The sequence below is a fragment of the Opisthorchis viverrini genome, assembly GCF_000715545.1.
Source record: "Opisthorchis viverrini unplaced genomic scaffold opera_v5_249, whole genome shotgun sequence".
Taxonomy (NCBI): domain Eukaryota; kingdom Metazoa; phylum Platyhelminthes; class Trematoda; order Opisthorchiida; family Opisthorchiidae; genus Opisthorchis; species Opisthorchis viverrini.
In genome coordinates, this window is record NW_008751907.1 from 708,407 (window position 1) to 726,490 (window position 18,084).

An 18,084-nucleotide genomic window follows, 5' to 3' on the forward strand; every position below is an offset into this window, starting at 1 on the left:
CTCTATTACTTTTAGCGACTCGGCGATATTATCAATCCAGTCATGGTTTTATGTGTACCAACCCGCCCCTAACTGATTGTTTGCTCAAGTCGACTAGATTTGACAATTGCTATCCTACTCTGCAACGTCCCCATTGGTGGAGTTTCGGTTGAACTCGAAAACCCGTGTAAGCTATCCAGAAACGACAACAACTGTAACACAGGCATATTTTTTGATGTTATTATTTGAATGTTTTTTTTTTTAAATTTCAGTTTGCCCTTTACTGTGAAAACTTCCGGCACATTTCCGGACCCGTTTTGCTTTGCATGTCACAATGACATCGACTTCGCAGTGTGTCCTCAGTGAGAGCAAAGTAGTGGAGCGGGAGACGGAAGATCGATTGCAGTTGGACCATAGGCTGGATAGCTTGATTCTTCTTGTGTATGTCATCTTGTTGGTTTTGTCTGTGATAACTATATGGACCTTCAAACATCGTCGATTCCGTTATTTCCACGAGACTGGCTTATCGGTTATTTATGGTAAATTTACAAGTACCATTTTACCACTACTCAATACTAGGCCTCATCGTTGGGATCGCGTTACGATACGGGATGAAACCATCGAAACTTTCTGTAGAGTATCATAACCTGGAACACAATGTGTCGTCCAACAGTACCTGTGGCAGCCGATTACCTCCACAAAAGCTTATTGCACGGCTGCCCGTACGCGACCTATCTGGTGGTCTGAATGTTACGATGCTGTTTCAATACGGATTTGAGCAACTTACACCGACTGACATTCCATTCAATAACAAGGCAACGTTCAACCCAGAGATTTTTTTCAACGTCCTGCTTCCACCAATCATTTTCTCTGCAGGATACAGTATGAAGCGAGTAAGCATTTCTGCCCACTCGTACGAGCTCTTTTTAGAACCACTTTTTTCAAAACATTGGGGCAATTCTGACCTATGCCTTCTTGGGAACTTTTCTTTCCGCGTTCGTTGCTGGGTGAGTTAGTATTGTTTCAACTGTTTACCTGTTTAGAACAATCTGTTACGCCCTAACTCGCATGATATCTTCCCTGGCCGCAATTCTATCATTCGCCGACTGCCTTCTGTTTGGTTCCATAATATCTGCTACCGATCCAGGTAATTGATTCCCCGTACTAAACGTACCCAATATTCAGTTACTGTGCTGGCCATTTTCAACGATCTCGGTGTGGATCCGCATCTTTATGCTCTGGTGTTTGGCGAAAGTGTCTTGAATGATGCACTTGCCATTGCCTTATCACAGTAAGTTTCTCACTACTACCCAATAAATTCTTTGTGTCCTCATAAGCTTCTTGAGTGCACTTGATCCTTTGCTCGATAAACATGGTTGGTTGTCGGGTCCTGCAGTCCCATGGTGTTTTTAATGACGTATGAGTCTTCGAAATCGTTGATCATTCATCTGTCGATGAGAATTCCTACTACAAGCATAAAATTTTGCCACAACATAGCTTTTACGTTCACGCTTTTGGACTTGTTTGGTTTTGGCTTTGTTATCTCCATTTCAACGGGTTCCCTTCGGACCGAACTCATATTTTCCGGTGATGTCCTCTCTTCAGGGGTGTGCTGTCAATTGACCCAGTCTCGCCTTCATTAAGCGAATGGTATCAAAGTCAATCCATGCCCGTCATTGTTATCGCATTCTATTTTTCTGTGTTTACACAAGGGTTTCACATAGCCGGTCCACGACATCAATTGGGAAAAGTCGCTGTGGCGGTAGGGATAAAGGAGAATTAAAAAAACAAGTATTACCTTGATACAAATAGTCTAGGACGCACTCATTTCCAGGTTATCAGTCGGAGAAGCCTGATAGGATCTGGCATTGAGGACACCAGTGACATTATTTCGCAGTCATTTCTTGTCTCTTATCTAGTTAGGTGTGTAGCAAACCACGTAGCAGCGTCGTGGTAGACAATATCTTACCACAACATCTTATCTATCCAAGCCATTACAGCTCCCTATATCGGACCTAATCAGGTCCTTACTGAAATAATAAGACTCACAGTTGTAAATTCTCGGTGAGACTTTTTTGGCTATTACTACAACCGCGGAACGTGCCAAACTTCTTCTACTCCTGACGGAGTCTGCTTTGGTGAAGGAAACATTAGTAGTCATCGAAATTTGTACAAAAGAACCACACCGACCCACCTTCATCTCAGATTTCAAACGTGTCGGGCGTTGAAAGGTTTTTCAACAGTGAGCTTATTTAACAGCTTCCCTGATATTTTTTACGAGCTCTGGGACTACTTCAGAGCCTGAGTACGCAACCCGGACTTACCGAGATTTCCATCTACTTCGACGCAATGATGCCCCTGGTTCAGACGAAACTATATAGGTCATTTTAACTATGGTATCTTTTCGGTACGTGGCTACCGTGTAGCCAATAGTAGACAAGACTAAGTAGCCCTACTCATCTTGTTAGGAGACGGGACTTTCTTTCCGATTTCGAATCTGACTTTGCCCTCAGTGAAGGTTTGAACCCCCTCTTCGCCCAACTGCTTGTGTTTCTCCAACCATCAAAATATCCCTTTAGTTCCCACTAAGTTCAAGCTGGAAAAACATCTGAATTTTGTAAAAGTATACGTTACGGCAAATAGAGCTATTTGGTATCCCTCCAGCGCCATTCGGTAGTTCCGATAGAGTTCGTCATGGTAGCTTCTTTCTCATCCAGGAACAGACTCCGAACATGAAATATGTCAATGATATTACCATCGCAATTTTGGGTTTCGCAGGAGAGGTATTTTGTTCATAGTCACACCACTCTCGTTTGAACGGTCGCCCTCTTGTTCTGGCGTAATAATTCCGGTGAGTCCACACCAAAGGGAAGCACTGGACTCGAGTTTCGCTCTTATTAGAGCTCATCATCAGTGCATAGCAAATGACCGGGCGGTGATTAGAACCTCGGACATCTGACATGCGAGGCGAGCGTGCGACCAAGTGTCCGTGATTGCGACAGTCCTATGAAATTTATTACTTCTTGATCCTAACAGATGTTAATTCATGATCTTCTATTTTTGGGTTCTAAAACCTTCACTTGCTTTCTACGGTGACTCGTGGGCTTCGGTCGATCGACATACTACACGGATAGGGACAGGTGTTTCCCATATCTGCCAAGGCTTCCTTATCTCGCACTATCTTTCCATATTTATCACCGACGGTGTAATTGATTAGACACTCGTAATTTTGAAATCGGGGGGAGCAAAGCTTCTCCAGGGTATCGTGTTAACCAACCCGGATTATGTGGTTTTCTGTCTCCGGATCTCAAGGTGCGCATAAAGTATCCCACGGAATAAGAAAATGTGCAACCTAGCTTCGTGTCACTTTTCCAATTATAACATTTATAAGATGGTAGATTGTCAGTTAGACATGGAATTTATAAGGCTTGTCTGTGATCGTTTTCTTACTAATTTCGAAAATACTGTTTTCCATAATCACTATAGCTGCCACTTTGCTTTTATGGTCCATAGAAGCTCGCCAATGAGTCCACTTTGCTCCTAATCACCGATCTACATGGCTAGATCATGTTCACAGAACTTTAAAGTGTTTTTCCCTCTACCGACTGTGTTTACAAACTCTCAGATTTGAACGTGCAGTCAACCGAGAACAGGATTCAGAGCTATGAGATCCTTGTTTACTGGTATTCGCAGATGTATAACGATATTTAATACCCTAATTGATGATAGTATGTCCTTTCCGCAATGTTATTATGTCATCGTCAGTCGCGTTCACAAGCTGGTTGGCCTGCCATTGTATATAAGTATCATCCTGCAGTTTCTAGCGATATGCCAGTTTCGCAAGTTCCATGTCTTTCCCATTTTCTTTGATGCTTTCCTTTCTTCTACCCCAACTATCATATGACCTACTCTGCTGAACGATGAGGTTGATAATGATGAGTTTGAGAGACACACATTCAGTAATCCGCTCACCGTTGCCTAAGGACCTCTCCTCTCGTAGGCCCACAACAACATTGTTCGCTAAGTTAGTGTATAGTACCCAGAAGAGGGGTAATCTCCAAGGCGAGGCTAGTTATCTTTATATCGGTATTGTTGAGCTTGCTATGATAGACTGTCGATGCCATCGTAACTGGCCTGTTGTTCATTCGCTCGCCCAACCCACAGAGGTGTTCTTCGAATGATGACCACATTTTTAGTGCCCGTTTTTGTTTCCGCCTACCTCAGATCAGTAGAAGAGTATGGTTCGAAGTCCGCTGGTTCGTTTGATGCGTCCGCACTGCTTTCCTCCGTCTCACACTTCTCCTTGATGTTTGGTGGTTCGTTTTGCATTGGTGTGGTTGTCGGTATGCTGACAGCACTACTGACCAAATTCACGCACATCCGAGAGCACCCCATACTCGAGACTACCTTATTCGTGCTCATGTCGTACAGCACGTTCCTGCTGGCGGAAACAGTTGGTTTTACAGGTACGTACTGCGTTTTTCTATGACCTTTTGTGATACTCTGTGTGATGTATAATGTGCATTGGCAATTTTTTTTAGTTCATTAGTTGTCAGACCAACTCTGGAAAGGATGTAGCGGAGATTTCTTCCGAAGTTCATTATGCCGTGTTCCCACAGTCCCGCTGGAAAACTGGTCCGAACAAACTGACGATCTTCTCTTTAACGTGGACTACCAACGTTACTCCCAGAAACTTGCTGATACTTATCCTACCCCCTTTCAACGGTCACATTGCCTGTAATAAGACAGGGTTGTGGCCGATGATGTTCGCTTAGCAGTGGGCAAGCCCCCAGCTCTTCAGTTGAATGCACTTCTCTCTGTCACTATTCTTTTATAGTACAAGTACTAGTACTTTTCTAACACGCCGACATGCTCTGCCCCATCTGATGCACTATAGTAAAGGTACAATCCGCAGGCTAGTAGCAACCTCCAATTTCTCTAAGGTGTCGTTAGCTCATATATGTGTACTGTGACCCAGTTTCCTCAGTAACTCAAATGTACCTCATTGTTAGTAGTCCGACGTCCCCATCAGCTTGTCCTCCCTTAGACAAAGAAGGAAACGTTGAGGCTGATCCCTTTTTCTAGCCTCAAAAACACGCATCATAGGACCAATAAGAATCATCCCTTCATAGAGATTTTACAACTGTGAGAGTCTCCTCAGGTTCGCACAATGTCGGATTTCTGACACCCAAAGCGATAGGGCACACCCAAGTACTGTGAATTGTTAAATTCACACTCACGCTGATATCACATGGACACCCAAGCCACCACCATCGTCAACAAAGACAGCGGCATCGGTGTTGATATTGACGCTTTACTGCTGTACAACCACAAAGTTTATCCACTCATCATTGATGCATCAAGATGGGAGAAAGAAAGCGCGAACAGGGAGAGGACCTGTAATAACATGTCGCAATCCTTCAAACACCCAATCATACACAACAAGCAGAATACGACTGATATAGGTTGGCCGCCATATCTTGCGCCGCATGCAAACGACGATCTTACAGAAACGGCCGCGGCCTTGTTGCTGAGGAACACCAAGATTGTGATTCGCACTAACATGTAGAGCTGCTCTAACATCCGATGGAGTGAATGTTCGGTCGTTGCAGGCCCTATACAGTCAAGCAGCTCCTGATCAAGGTTTCAGTTCCCCAACACCAGCTGTACGCACACACTTCCAGTATTTGGGTGATCTCCCATCTTTGCCACAGTTAGCGAAAGTTTACGAACACTATTGCTACTTCATCCTTGATCTCATTGGCGCCGAAGTAGTGGTCTAAATGCACGTTTTCTACAGTTTCCTATGTGATATCGAGGTTTTGTTCCGGCGCTGGCTAGTCTGATACCATTAGTAGTAATGAGTGCATCGACTAAAGCGATGGAAAGAGGTCAGCCTAATGAAAGTATTCTGGACGCCATGTACGCGACCACAAACTAGCACTGCGTGGTCCGAAAATCCTTCAGCCGCATCACCCTTTCGCTAACAAACTGCCATGCCACCAGAAGGAAGCACGAGGGCTGGGATACTGCCAGGTTGCCCAAACCTAAACAGGGGAAATCGAGAGGAGTCAGGTTCGAACCACGGACCTTCCGGTCAGTAACTTCGAGCTCTAACCACGGATCCATCTCGCCATATCCGCATATCCTAGGTCGCGAGGACGCTCTTTTGGTAGTAAATTAACCTCGTTGTAAGTAAGTTTTAGATACATCCTTGGAGATATCACCCACAATGAAATTGCTTCCTGCTTGCGATAGAAAAGAAACGCGGAATTTTCCGCCACGCATGAGGCAGGAGCCCTTAGTGAATTTATCTCGTACTCTCCCAGAACAGCCTCATCGATGCTGGCAACCATACTTTGTATTTCAAAGAAGTTGAGGAGATTTGACCTACAACTACATGATACAACCCCTCAAGGTGGATAAGTGACCAGCGAAACCTACCCTGTTTTTCACAACTGCATTGTCGGATTAAGCCGACAAAGAATTATAGCTGCCGAATTTTAGAAGTAAAGTTATGTAGATTTCCGCCCGGGTGGCGCGTCGATCTTTCTAAAGTGATATGGAGTGTACTTCAGTCATTAGGTGTTCGTTCAAATGTCTATATTTACTGCTTTGCTAGCGCCGGCCCTCTGTCACAAAGTAATGATGGCAACATCTGACCAGCTTCGTTTTTTTCATTTTTAAGTGGCCACTCTTGTTGCTCACCTGATCAGTATCAGTTTGTCTCTGTGGACAAGCCACTGTTTAAAAACGATAGGTTGGGGTATGGACAATTGACCTTTTATCTGAAGCGCTCTGTGCAAAATTCGACGTATCTACGATTGCTGGTTATTATCTAACCATGTTCATCTTGCAAAGGCTCGCCTATATTTTACTGCCTCCCGGTAGCTTCTCTAACACGTTCAGAATATCAAGCCGGGTAGTCGGTGGAACTTGCAGCCATCCGATTTATGCTTTGCGGTCGGACGCTAACTCTGCATAAGGAGTTGCTTGTGGATATCAGTGCCCCTGGATTTGAAAGTAACCTAAAAAACCTTGTCTGTAGAACATTAGTGTTTGATGGAAGGGAGGACCTAGGATAAATGGAGGGCCAATCTTGAAGAGTGATGCCCAGTTGATATTCCCACTACCTACAACCCAATCAAGGGGGTAGATATAATTTTACATGAAGAAAACTGGCAAGATGGACGCGGATTCTTCGAGTTAGACTTGAAAGGTAGAATGGAGCGCGGACTTCGCATTCCACTTGAAGCCGTGGATTAACTTCAGTTTGTAGGTCGTTCGAATACAGGTGAGTCATCGAAGATGCCTAGACTCGAAATCTCCACCATTAGCTGCAAATTTGCCTTGTCATCCCTATGAGTCACGAACCAAGAGCGCCTCATGCACAACTCTTTGGTGGTGCTATGTTTGAGTTCATCCGGTTTCCATGGATAGACAACACCAATGACCCGTAAACTCGCTTTCAGCTTTCATTTCACTGGAAACCTCATCCTTGAGTAGGCGTAGAATTGGACTTCCTGAGCAGTCTCCGATGAACGGGTTTGCCGAAGGCATTTCAAGAGCGTTCCAGGGCAGGTAGACCAGGTCAGTCAATATGCTCACTTGCAATTACGTTGAGGCGCTTGCGACTCCTTCGATCCAAAAAATGATGGCGATGCTTGGGTTACATTATGGGAATTCCAGCTGTGCCCAAGCCCCTTGCCATAACTCCCATGTGATCTCATCAGGGACTAAATACATTTATAAGTACATTTATTCCTACAAAAGACCTCTTCAGCGGATAAGCAAGTTCTGGTTATTAAAAGTGTATCGGTATTGATATGTGAAATGAAGTACCCTTTTCATTACCCAACTAGATGTGAAGTCCGTAGTTTTCCCTTGTGAATCGCAAACGGCGGTCGGTCCTTGGCTCCCTGTTCCGCCCACAATACTTTACCAAAAGGCACGGTAGGTTGACACAGCCTGGTACGGAGACAACGGAAAGTTTGTGAAACTGTATTTATAGGGTTGCCTCGGAATATTCCACAAGAATCTGCTAGAATCTTCGTGATGGGCTAGAAGCACCGCGCTCCAAATGCTCGATCCTGATTGGCTGGCGTTCTGACCAATCAGGTCACACCTTTCGCTCCACGTGACGCATCCGTCTAATCGATGTGTTGTGTGGTTATTTAGCGGGACCGCTCCCCTACATTTGGCGTTTAGGCATGTATTTATGGTTCATCTGTTGGCTTATGTAACTTGGCGCTTGCTCAGCTTATTTAAGCCAACAGACGCTTCGCCTGAAATGCCGTTTCACTCCCCCCACATATGGGAGAGTCTGGCGTTCAATCTTCTTGACGTTTATGTTTTCGTCTAAGCTACCCTTACACACGGTTTTTACTGAATGTTTGCTAGATCTCACCGTCATCCCTACCAATTCAGAGAAATAACCACTTTGACTCTGAACGGTTTGAACATCTAGTCGGTTACAGAGGTTTACCTTGTTAATCTCTGAGACATACTATGATCGGTTGCTTATTAAACAACTGCGTAGCAGACCACTTATTGGATCCTTCTATCGATGTGGAATTTGGAGAGTTTCCATCGGAGCAAATTCACCATAGAGTCTGCCATATTATGAATTCTAGCGGAGTTGTGAAGACCCGTGTGGAACTATCGGGTGTTGTTTAGACATTCACAGGAGTTTAACCATGTGAGATCCACGTGAACTACGCCTTTTCATATCCCCTGTTGTAGTTTTGAGTCTCCCTTGTGGATGTTTACGTTCATACATCTGTTATCTGAGGGACCTTATGGTGCGAACAGGTATCAGTCAGCAGACACTGCACCATTTGATTATCATTATCCACACGTGAGGCTAACAGTTGATGTTGGACATCGAATCCGTCTCCTCTCGCGGTTTTCACAAGGCACTACAGCATCTAGACTGCCAAGTTGCTATACAACCAGGTTTCCCTAATGAAATTGACTGTCCGATGATAGATGTCCCTGTTTGATTTATTAATTGTAACACCATCTGATGGTCATGGTACAGTTGTCACATTGATCAAATCAATCAATATTCTGTACGAACACTTTAGATACCAGCATAAACGATCAATCAGGATAAAGTGCAATATCAAGTGTCTCGGTTTATTGGAATGTTGCCATTTGGACCGGTGAATACTGGGCAGCCGCCGAAATTCAGTATAGCCAAGGTTTGTAGGTGAGAGTAATGGCATACCATAACGACGGTACATTAGTCTGGTCTGATCGAATCAAATTGGAAGACTGCCTGCGGATTTCACCACGTGGTGTGCGTACGCAGAGGATTTGTCCGTTGGACTCATGCAAAGTATTCCCTATATGAACATCTTCCCATTCGACTATATGTAGACTGGGGTGAGATGGCCCAAGTGGTTAGAGCGCGAATTTACTGACCGGAAGGTCCGTGATTCGAACCCGACCTTTGTCTCTCGACTTCCCCTGTCTAGGCTTGGGCAACCTGGCAGTATCCCAGCTCTTGTACTTCCTTCGGATGGCATGGCGGTTAGGCACCGAAAGGGTGCTACAGCTGAACGATTTTTATGTGCAGACTAGTTTAAGCGTTTCTTCCGCTGTTTCTTTTGTTTCGTTACACTCCCGATCGTGTCATCCCTTACCCCAATCTACTATAGGCTGTCATACAGGCCGTGTGATTCTGTGTGCATCTTTTTGGTAGTAGCGCTTTCCGGGTGCGCTTCTCGTATCAGACTCGAATTTAGTTTGTACCTTATTGGGTTTCAGCCACATCAATGACAGAGGGTGCTGCTGTGCCTTCGAAGGAGCAACCTCCCTTTGGATGTTGTCTATTATTGGAAGATTACCGTAGAATTTAAGGTCCATATGGTTAAAAATCGTTTTTGGAAGCCTCGAAGACGTGGGTATCTTCAGACAATAAGGTCCTGTTTTGTGCCTGGTCCTGATCTTTGTCGGGAGGGGAAATAGCTCCTAAAGTGGTCTTTATTTTGAGTTCAGTAGCGGTCCCTCAGGTGATATAAATTTTAGACCGGACTAATTATTCTTTATTAATGGGATAGTCGGTCTATTTTGGGCTAGACTACTGTGGGTGTCACATTCTATAGCTCGCAGTTTTCTGGTGCTGTTCTTATGATGTCTACCCCAGCGGACTATTTGACTATAGGGTACTTGGTGGCATACCCATTGGGTGGAACACTGGGAAGATGAGTCATCAGTTCATTGGGAAATCCGATGTCCAACTTATTGTTGTGGCCCATTTACTCACATTCACGCAAACCAGTTAACATTCAACATTCAGGTTGTTTCTTATTTGATTGCCCTATTCCATTTTTCCGCAGGAATTGTTGCTGTTTTGTTTTGCGGCATCATACAAGCCCACTACACATACAATAACCTTTCAGAGGAATCGAAACTATGGACGAAACAGGTATGCCTATCAACTTCATCACCGCGTCGTACCGTCTGTCACATGTGCCTGTAACATGTATTGCTATAAAGCACGCCATCTCCCAACCTCAGCTGCCCCTCTTTGGTGGCCGCTTTTGTTCGGTCTGCTTGTTCGTGCACAGCGTGAGGTATTTCTCTAGTGGCAGCAGTGACCACGAAATTCACGCAGATTTGTCTGACCCCCTCCTGCACCAACTCTTCAGTCAAATTTTCATACTGAATACACAGAAACTTTGTATACCACCGTATGGTTGAACTTGATGGATGTTTCGTTCCTACAATTTGGCACTATGAGTAGTAGAGAATATTAGTTTTTTTCAAGCCAATCCTGTGGAGTGACTTGCTTTGTCTCTCCCACAGGCAGTGCTATGTAGAGTGGCTTTCGTGTACCTGTTTACAACCCTGCGTTCCACCCTTTTCTCATGGTCGAGTATACTGTGAGTTTAATCCTCTCGTCGAATTCGGACACCTAACGACAACTGAGTCGAAAACGGTTACCTGGTTGAGTGATATAACTAGGTCTTTTGCTGTGATTCCTTGAGACCACGTGTTCGCAGACCAAACCTCATTCACATTGCTTGCACATGACATCATTCACGTGAAATGCTGTTATTCGGATGTTCCATACCGTCAGAAGCCTGGGTGATGAATTTCGGTTCACCTTTGTGCGCTGTATTTGTTATTTAGTTCGAACTTCGTCCAGTAATTGGCCAAATGAACAAATGGAACCGTTTTTTCATTTAGTTGCCTTGCTAAATTTACGCAACAGGAGAGTTGAACTTTTACGCAGCCGACTAGTCCTAACTAGAAATGATTGTGAATATTCGGATAGGTTTGGTGGATTCCAAATAGCAAATGGATTTGAACCATAATCCTTCTGAAAATGTTCATGCTTAACCATGGCGAAGCTTGTCGCCTAGCGGTCCTGAAATCAAATGTACAACAAGTTGTTAGATTGCGAATCTACTGACCGGAGGTTCATGGTTCGAACCCGGCCTCCGCCTTTCGACTTCCCCTGTCTAGGCTTCAACAACTTGACAGTATCCCAGCCTTCGTGCTTCCTTCGGGCGGCATGGCAGCTAGGCACAGAAAGGGTGCTACGGCTGAACGATATAGAATGGCCTACTTCTCCATGTGCCATGCAGAGAGGACGTTCCGAACAATTGTGCGGGACAACTCGTATTCTGTACTATCACATATGCTACCGGAGCGTGCCTTTGCTATCAATCAAAACATCAAACATTGTTTCATCTTCCTGCACCTGCGTTTACGATGAAGCTTGCAGAGGAAGGACTGAAAGGAGACTTGAACTGCGAGTAAACGAATACGTCATCAATTACGTCATTAAGAAGCTAAGTTTGTATTTCTTATTTTACGCATGGCTGAAATTATTTCTGTGGTACCACACATCTAGCCAACTATAGCGATCAGATTGGAATTCGCTCGGATTTTGAGTGAGCAGGGAGCCTATTTATTGGCCTGATGCACTTTAGACCAGCCTTTCTTCGAAAAGGTTGTGGACCATACCCTGTGTATAGTCTGTCGTACCTACACTATACTTTTTTGTGGTCTGAATTTTGATCCTCTTAAGTCGATCCATTCACAACACACGTATTGCACTTGATAAGTATTCGAAATTTCGAACTTCCCGCATAAAACCGTTCTTTAATCGCTGTTCACACCCTTCGTGGGGCTTGTCCCGGTTGGTAGTTGATAGGTGGAAGTAAATCATATTTGATTAATTCAAACTGGCTTCGGTGAGCTGCGACGGACGGACTTGTGTCGATAGCCCGCGATCACAAGCACAAGCTAGGAGTACGCCCTTTATTACGACGTTAGCTCTGGGTGACCGATCGATGGATGCTCAGATTGCGGCGTTTTACAGGATTGTCTTAGTTAGCAGAGCGTATCGATCCCTATTGACTGATTTCAACCATAAATCATTCTCCTGCTTGATAACCTTTATTTATCTGAATTTTTGTCCTTCCCTTCCGACCTATATTATAGCGGGGAGGTGTATTTCTTTCAATTAGGCCTCAACTATCCTACTGTCTGGTCGTTTTTTGTATCGATTTGAAAGGCGACTTGAGACGGAAGAAACGATAGCTTATAGTTCTCTTACTGAAGCAGCTTGGCCAAAACCTTTACCTCTGTTCTGTTGATGCTATTCTTTATACTGGGGTTTGTCGTATCGTTTGGTCCCCTTCCGTGATGTACTCCGGCCACCATCCTGCATGTCTGTCACACGTTGAGTTAGATGTAATGTAATTTTTCAGGTACAGTCTGGATAAACCTTTCCAGGTAGCCACCTAGCCGTAATAATACTTGTTTTTAGTTGTTTATTTCCACCAACTACTCTTAACTTGTAAAGACGGTCTGTTAAGGTGGATAAAAAGTTCTCGCCGGAAATAGTTTGTCATTTATGTTGGTGATCACTCCATAAGGTGTATAGTATTAGCTGGTGAGTCAGACACGAATGAAACACGTTATCCAGACCTAAGCAATACACACAGCTTCTGTTTGTTTCGAATCAGACTGCGTGCCATCGCCGTGTTATCATAAGTGAAGTGCGTGGTTCAGTGGTATTTCCGGTGTAATGTTGCACTGCTTCATAGAGCATTCTTTACTGTGCATTCTCTTGTGACATCAAAAAAACGCTAGAATGTGACTAGATGTGGCTACAGCAATTTCATCTTTTGTGGACACTTACGCTCTTGATTTTGAGGGCTTTTATGATTGTTCATCATTCGCGACTGATTGTTCAGGACGAAACCTGCCGGTTTCGACTCATTCTTCTTCGGAACTGTACACGACCATGAGAGCTTTTTATGAATCATCAGTGCACTAGGACGTGCTTAAACAGTACGGTACTTTGGCTGTCTCTTGACTGACCAGGCTTGAGTAGAATTCACTTCACTAGTTTTTTCTTTGGATCTATCATCACCTGTGAACATTGAACCTCTAATCAGCTGCGGGTGCCGCTTTGTTTACACTGGAATTCAACCTGCATCACGATCATTATGGTAGCAATAGAAGTGTTCAGACTGCTGCCTGGACAGAAAGTGACAGCATTCCAAACCTTACAACTTCTTCAGCCAAGCGCATAGGGGTCACATAAATCTAATCCTAAGAGGTGGAATCCACCGATCGCTCCCAAACTTTCCGAGGACTTCATACCCCTGTCGCGCGTCGTCCATGTCGAAATTTGCGCCATACTGAAAGAGGCACAACAAACATCACCCGTCTGGATTCGGCATGCATGACGCGTGACCGAACTGACGGTGAGGAATGTATTCCACGGCTGAATAACCGCTACATGAATGCTCTATAGTTACCTCATCACGAATCTTTTGACACCACCCTCATCATTTCTAAGACAGTTTTCTTTCAAAAAACTGAAGACGCCTCAAATCATTCAGCCTCAGAGACATACTTCCCAAACCATGAAACAACACGACCCGTACTGTAGCTTGTTACACACTACTCTTGAGGCCTTTTTGGTGCTACAGACGGGATTAACGGTTTAACATTATTCCAGTTTTTGAGACTCCTCAGGATTAATCCACCTATCGTTGCTTCTTCGGTGTGTGTGCTTCGGTGGGTGTGTTCAGAAACAGTGCTCTCTGAAGCATTGCCTTAAGGTTTTTGGGTGCAATACCCAGAGTTTACCATTTTTGGTACGCGGTTTATACCCATAAAGTGTAAGGTCATGCTGGTAGGCATGCAACCGGCTACAATCCAAGGACAAGTATTTGGCGTTTTACGTATCTTGGCGGTCGTATAGGTTCCGGTTGTAGCCTATCAGTGTACAAACTCCTCAGGCTTGGTTCGGGTTTGTTAATTTGATGCACCGTCAGCGGCAACGCGGCATATCCATAAACCTCAAGGGGTGTGTGTATCGCGGTCTTTTTTGTTGTACGACTGTGAGACGCGGCCTTTTCGAATAATGGAACTCAGACGTCTTCAGTCTTCGACATCCGTTGCCCCACAACCATAGCTCGTGTAGGCTAATGCCGGCGAATCCGCGATGAGACAATTCGGAAAAGAGTATTCGCAGTGGAGACTTCAGTCGAGGATGTGTCCTGCACCCGATTGAAAAGCTGCGGTTGTTTTGGTCATGTATTGTGCAAGCCGATTCATCGTTTGCCGAACTCATAGTGGCATAGAGAGGTGGTCAGTCTTTGACTCGGTATAGGGGTTTGAAGGAGACTACGAAAAGTCTGGGTACCCTCATTGCAAGTTACCCTCCAGGATGGGATCCATGTAACCCCTTCCCTGCCTGTTTGGAAATGCTGTAGTTTAGGACAGCTAATCGCTGTCAATGGTGTTTTTGTTGTCAGTTTCTATCCGGTCTGGTCGATTGTCTGAAGGTGTGTATCCTTTTGAATGATTGTAGTGGGCTATCACGTGTTCTATATCTGTTCTCCTATCCGTGGCGATGCAAGTTCACTGTTCCCTTGTCGAGTTAATGGTTCTTCTGCAAACAGCTGTTGTTTCGGCATACAATCGAACCGATCTGCGTAGGCATAACAATATAACAACTCATACTTGTTTTTCTGTCTTTAAGGAGTGTGCTGGGGACTGTTTCAGAGTCCGTGGTATACTTAAATTCCGGATGACGATTCATCTCTAGTTGGGGATGAGGCCATTCTATCCACGCGTTTGCGGTAGCTTAGTGAACAGAACGTACAGCAGTGGTAGCTATATCCCTAGGGGCTGCAACGTCAGATACGTGCCAACGTTTCTGGCTCTGAAACTTCTCAAAATCAAATATTACGTCTCTGTGTTATGTATTTTTGCGGCGAATTACCAATTATGTGTTCCGTTCTCTTTGCCTCTAGTTTTTCGAACTTCTGAACTTCCTGTCAGAAAACTTTGTCTTCGCCTACATCGGTGTCTCCACATTTACGTACCAGCAACACTATTGGGACGTTCGGTTCGTGTTCATCGCTTTGCTTGCCTGTATTGTCGCTCGAATGGTCAGCGTGTACCCTGTGAGTGCCCTGATCAACCTTTGTCGTGGCTACAGGCAGCCTTGTTTTCCCAGACATCGTGCTGTTTTAGAAAACGATCAGACAGCGACCACAACAGCACCACCGCTCCCTGGTGGGTCGATGAGCTTCAGGAGCTTTCACGACAATCAAAATGCTATCCCGCATTCACATGACATCAACCGACCTCGAGACTCTTGCACCAAGATTACTTGGAACATGCAACATATGATTTTCTTTTCCGGTCTCCGGGGTGCGATGGCATTCTCCCTGGCCATCAGAAACACTAGTTCTCCGATGCGACAGATGTTCTTCTCAACTACTATTGTCGTGGTCATGACTACTGTGTTATTGTGTGGTGGACTTGTGATGACCATGCTCAGTTGGCTGAAGATAAGGTACGTCTGTCTATGTCTGTCTCTATTTTCACCATTCATGGTGTTTCAAATCGCCCACTAGAACAGCTAAGCTAGATATTCCTTTTTTCGTACTTCATACTTCCAATGACCCTGCCTATGGTGTTGCTTAATAACTGTCCACTTCAGTCACGAGATACAGACTGTTATTCCCTCCAAAGTTGACTGCATAATTTACACTTTTCTGATGATTTCACTAAAAGGGGTACCACACACTCTTAGAACTCACAGATTAGCGGAACGGGACATCATGTCTATGTTTGCTACCAATTGGATCGGAACGCAAACCTATGTCAAATCGGATCGAATAGTGTTCCAAGGGGGGTGACGAACTGGCAGATCACAAAACGACAGAAAGTATGGAGACCCATCGGCAAACTGGTGATTAAAAGGGCTATTTCGGCATGACAAAGGTTGAGAATCATCGCCTTGAGACGACTGATTTAGCAATGGACAGAATATTTGGAATAGTTGGAGCTGTTGTGGATTTTGATCAATTCCCCGTGGATTACGTACGGGACCATCAGAGCATTATCGATTTCAATTGAATTTTTATCGTGTAACTACAGTCGTTGCAGGCTAAAAAGCTGAGAAGCAGAATGCAGCTGTCAACACGTGAAACGTTTTGACCTGGAATGTGTAGCCGAACGATGGTGGCACCGTATCATGTCTAGGTGGGAGCCATCATACTGCTGTTGGACCACTTGTACCCGACCTGCTGTTACAGATGCGCATCCTTCTGAAGCTGCGTACTTTTGATGATTCCCAATAAGGACAAAACAGTTTCGCATTGTTTGTTGGCTTTCCAATATGGAATGAAATTTTTTAACAGCAACCTAAAGTCCTCTTACTACTTACAAACTATCAATTTCATCCACCCAGTTTCACCTCTTCTACTTATTAAATGAAATTGCATTGTATGGAATTCACACGAACCTGTCGCTTTCCATCTTACTGCTATCTCGTTCTCCGGACTTTGACAGTATCTTTGTTCTTGCAGGTGACCTTAAGTCTCAACTGTGTATAGTGGAGGTGTTTCCAATGTGCAATATTCCAATATATATTTCCAATATTTCCAATGTCCAATATTCTGCGAAGGAATTTAGAAATGGTGCACAGCTTTTTGCTTCTTGTATTTTGCGTTATGCACCGGTGTTAATCTGAATCCAAAACTTCCAGACTCTCCACGATCTTTGATACCGATGACCTCGGAACATGGATGACACATCTGTTCAGTACTTTTCTGTCTTCTGTTGTTACTACCGTATAACTGAAGCTCAGTTCAGACCTAGAACTTCCGACTGCGGTTCGATTTCCGCCCAACCAACCGACTTTTCAGTCGCTTTTGTCTAAATCTCGTTTACTCAACAGTTTCCCGTACGTTCTATTGACTAAGCGTTTACCGTACGTTGATGGCACTCCACGGTGGAACCCTTTTCCAATGGGAAATCATTTTAAAAGCAACTTCTTATTGGGTGCGAACAGTGTATGAAGAACTCGCGTAGGTAAAGTGCACATGTCCTGTTTGCCTGTTCATAAACATGCGGCAAGTTGTAATGCAGCTAACAAAATTTATTTCGATCCCAACACCCTATTTATAGGACTTCCGTCGAGACACATGACCGACAAGATGAAGAAAGCTTGGTGAGTTTTATCATTCCTGACGATTTACCCACATTAGTTTGCTCAGTTCAACTAACAACTGCAGTCTACGCTGTAGTGCCAATGCTGATAGCTCGTTACGGCAGCTGATTGTAGAGTTCTACTTGCATCTCCTCACCTAAAATGAAATATGGCTGTTCCATTTTTTTCAAACTTCTGTTCAGAACATTGATCTGACGGACTTCGTGGGAGCTAAACGCAGTCGAAGTTGGTTCAATTACTATTGGTATCGATTTGATCGCTTGTAAGTTGACTGTTGCGTTGATCAATAGTTTTGTTGTTCGTTCACCACTGAGCATATATCTTGTTTGCTCGTGTTTTCTACATCATTTATTCCCATTGATTGTTGATAGACTAGTTAGTCTACACTATAGGGCTATCATTTATCGATGAAACATCGGAGCACCGCCTAGTGAAGATGAGTACCGTGTATTTTCAATCCACTTTTTACAGTGTGACTCATGGTTAACACCATGTCAATCATGAATTGGGATATCATACTAGCGAAGTACTACCATTCCAAGCATGAAGAACATGTAGAATATAAAGTTATATATATATATATATATATATATGTTTAACAG

The 18,084-nt window shown here is 44.2% G+C and overlaps 1 protein-coding gene across 1 annotated transcript in view; it reads left to right on the plus strand.

Moving 5' to 3' along the window:
- Positions 1-301: 301 nt before the first annotated feature.
- The window catches only part of T265_14731 (hypothetical protein), a gene marked incomplete at both ends in the record, with an annotated part of 47,743 nt that continues 29,960 nt past the window's right edge, over positions 302-18,084 (plus strand). Inside the window, 10 exons of the mRNA XM_009174989.1 lie at positions 302-518; positions 559-872; positions 910-986; positions 1,023-1,126; positions 1,165-1,270; positions 4,204-4,445; positions 10,323-10,411; positions 15,273-15,820; positions 17,440-17,482; positions 17,665-17,744. Of these exons, the coding sequence (XP_009173253.1) occupies positions 314-518; positions 559-872; positions 910-986; positions 1,023-1,126; positions 1,165-1,270; positions 4,204-4,445; positions 10,323-10,411; positions 15,273-15,820; positions 17,440-17,482; positions 17,665-17,744 (1,808 nt within the window). The remainder of the gene's footprint in view (positions 519-558; positions 873-909; positions 987-1,022; positions 1,127-1,164; positions 1,271-4,203; positions 4,446-10,322; positions 10,412-15,272; positions 15,821-17,439; positions 17,483-17,664; positions 17,745-18,084) is intronic.